At 68.3% G+C, this 1,399-nt stretch overlaps 1 protein-coding gene across 1 annotated transcript in view; it reads right to left on the reverse strand.

The window, feature by feature from the left end:
* LRP1 (low density lipoprotein receptor-related protein 1) overlaps positions 1–1,399 on the reverse strand; it is a 66,782-nt gene that overhangs the window by 43,635 nt on the left and 21,748 nt on the right. The window contains exons 7-9 of the mRNA XM_012732281.1: positions 1,199–1,361; positions 904–1,126; positions 212–401 (exon numbers count right to left, since the gene is read on the reverse strand). Coding sequence (XP_012587735.1) covers positions 212–401; positions 904–1,126; positions 1,199–1,361 — 576 coding nt within the window. The remainder of the gene's footprint in view (positions 1–211; positions 402–903; positions 1,127–1,198; positions 1,362–1,399) is intronic.

Genomic DNA, 1,399 nt, shown 5'->3' on the forward strand with positions numbered 1-1,399 from the left:
GGGCCCCCCGGGCTCCTCTACGGCACACCGGCCAGGCAGCTGGGGGGCAGGCCGCGTCCCTGTGGCGCAGGGGCCCCACGGGGTGAGGCCGGAGGCCGGGGGTCAGGAGGAGCCAGCGGGGGAAACTGAGGGCCGGGGCCAGTCTAGGCGGACGACCGGGGAGGCCGTTCCAGGTGAGCGCGGGGGGGACCCCGACCTGCGGGCCACTCACCTCGGGGCTGCCGCCGCTGGTGGTAGACGTGGAGGGCGCCCCCCTTGTCCACGCGGGTGACCACCTGGTAGTCGGTGCTGTTGAAGCGGTTCACGCGGATCACGCTCGTCTTCTGCTGGGCGTTGGCGTTGTCCGAGTTGGTAGCGTACAGGTAGTTCTCAAACACCGTCAGGCCATAGAGGTGCTCGATCTGGGGCGGGCCACGGCGACGGTCAGCAAGGGGCTCCGCCGGCCCCCGGCGCCCCCGCTGCAGTTCCAGACACACAGTCCCAACTGCCAGCCCGGGCCCGACCTGTCTCTCGCCTGGACGGTGCTGCCCTCGTGGCCTTTCAAGTTTCTGGAATCCTCTGACCCCTTGTCACTCTGTGACTTGTGGGCTGACCCCTCCCGCTCTGCTCAACCGCCTGGGGACAGAGACCCCCCCTCGTCGCCCCAGATCTAGGCACAAGGTCGCTGGTGGACTGATTTGGGGCACAGCTGGAGTCTGGCCCTGAACGCCGTCCACAGAGAACCTTATCAGCTGAACTCCAGCCCCCAGTTCTGGGAAGTTCAAGAGGGCACGGAGGCCCCAAGCAAAGCCTGTAACAGGCCACCGCCCACACCAGGCCCCACGGCCACACCAGGCCCCACGGCCACACCAGGAGAGCGGGAGGGGGCGGCCACGCGCCCGGGTGGCCCCCGCGGCCCCTCACCAGGATGCCCTGGATGATGGTCTGCCGGCCCTTGCCCTCGTAGTCCACCACCTCGATGTAGTCCAGGTAGGCGTCCGCCCAGTATACGAGGCGGCTGACCAGGTCCAGGGTGATGCCGTGGGGAAACACGATCTTGCTGTCCACCAGCTTGGTGCGGTTCTGCCCGTCCATGTCACAGCGCTCCACCTTGGGGATCTGCCCGTAGTCCGTGAAAAACACCTTCCTGCGGGCGCAGGGCATGTGAGGCGGCCTGGCCGGCCCGCCTGGCGCCCGCCCCCCGCGGCCCCCCCCTCACCCCATCGCAGGGTCCAGCGCGATGCCCTTGGGGTTGTAGAGCTCCAGGTCCAGCAGGGTGACACACGTGTCCCCGTTGCGGTTGCAGACGAAGATGCGGTCGTCTATGTCATCCACAAAGTAGAAGTTGCCGGTCAGCCAGTCGATGGCCATCTGCTCCACGTCTGCAGAGCGAGGGCAGAGCCGTGAGGGGCCGGCAGCC

This window comes from Condylura cristata, unplaced genomic scaffold (genome assembly GCF_000260355.1).
Source record: "Condylura cristata isolate star-nosed mole 26May11 unplaced genomic scaffold, ConCri1.0 scaffold00034, whole genome shotgun sequence".
In the NCBI taxonomy this organism is placed as follows: domain Eukaryota; kingdom Metazoa; phylum Chordata; class Mammalia; order Eulipotyphla; family Talpidae; genus Condylura; species Condylura cristata.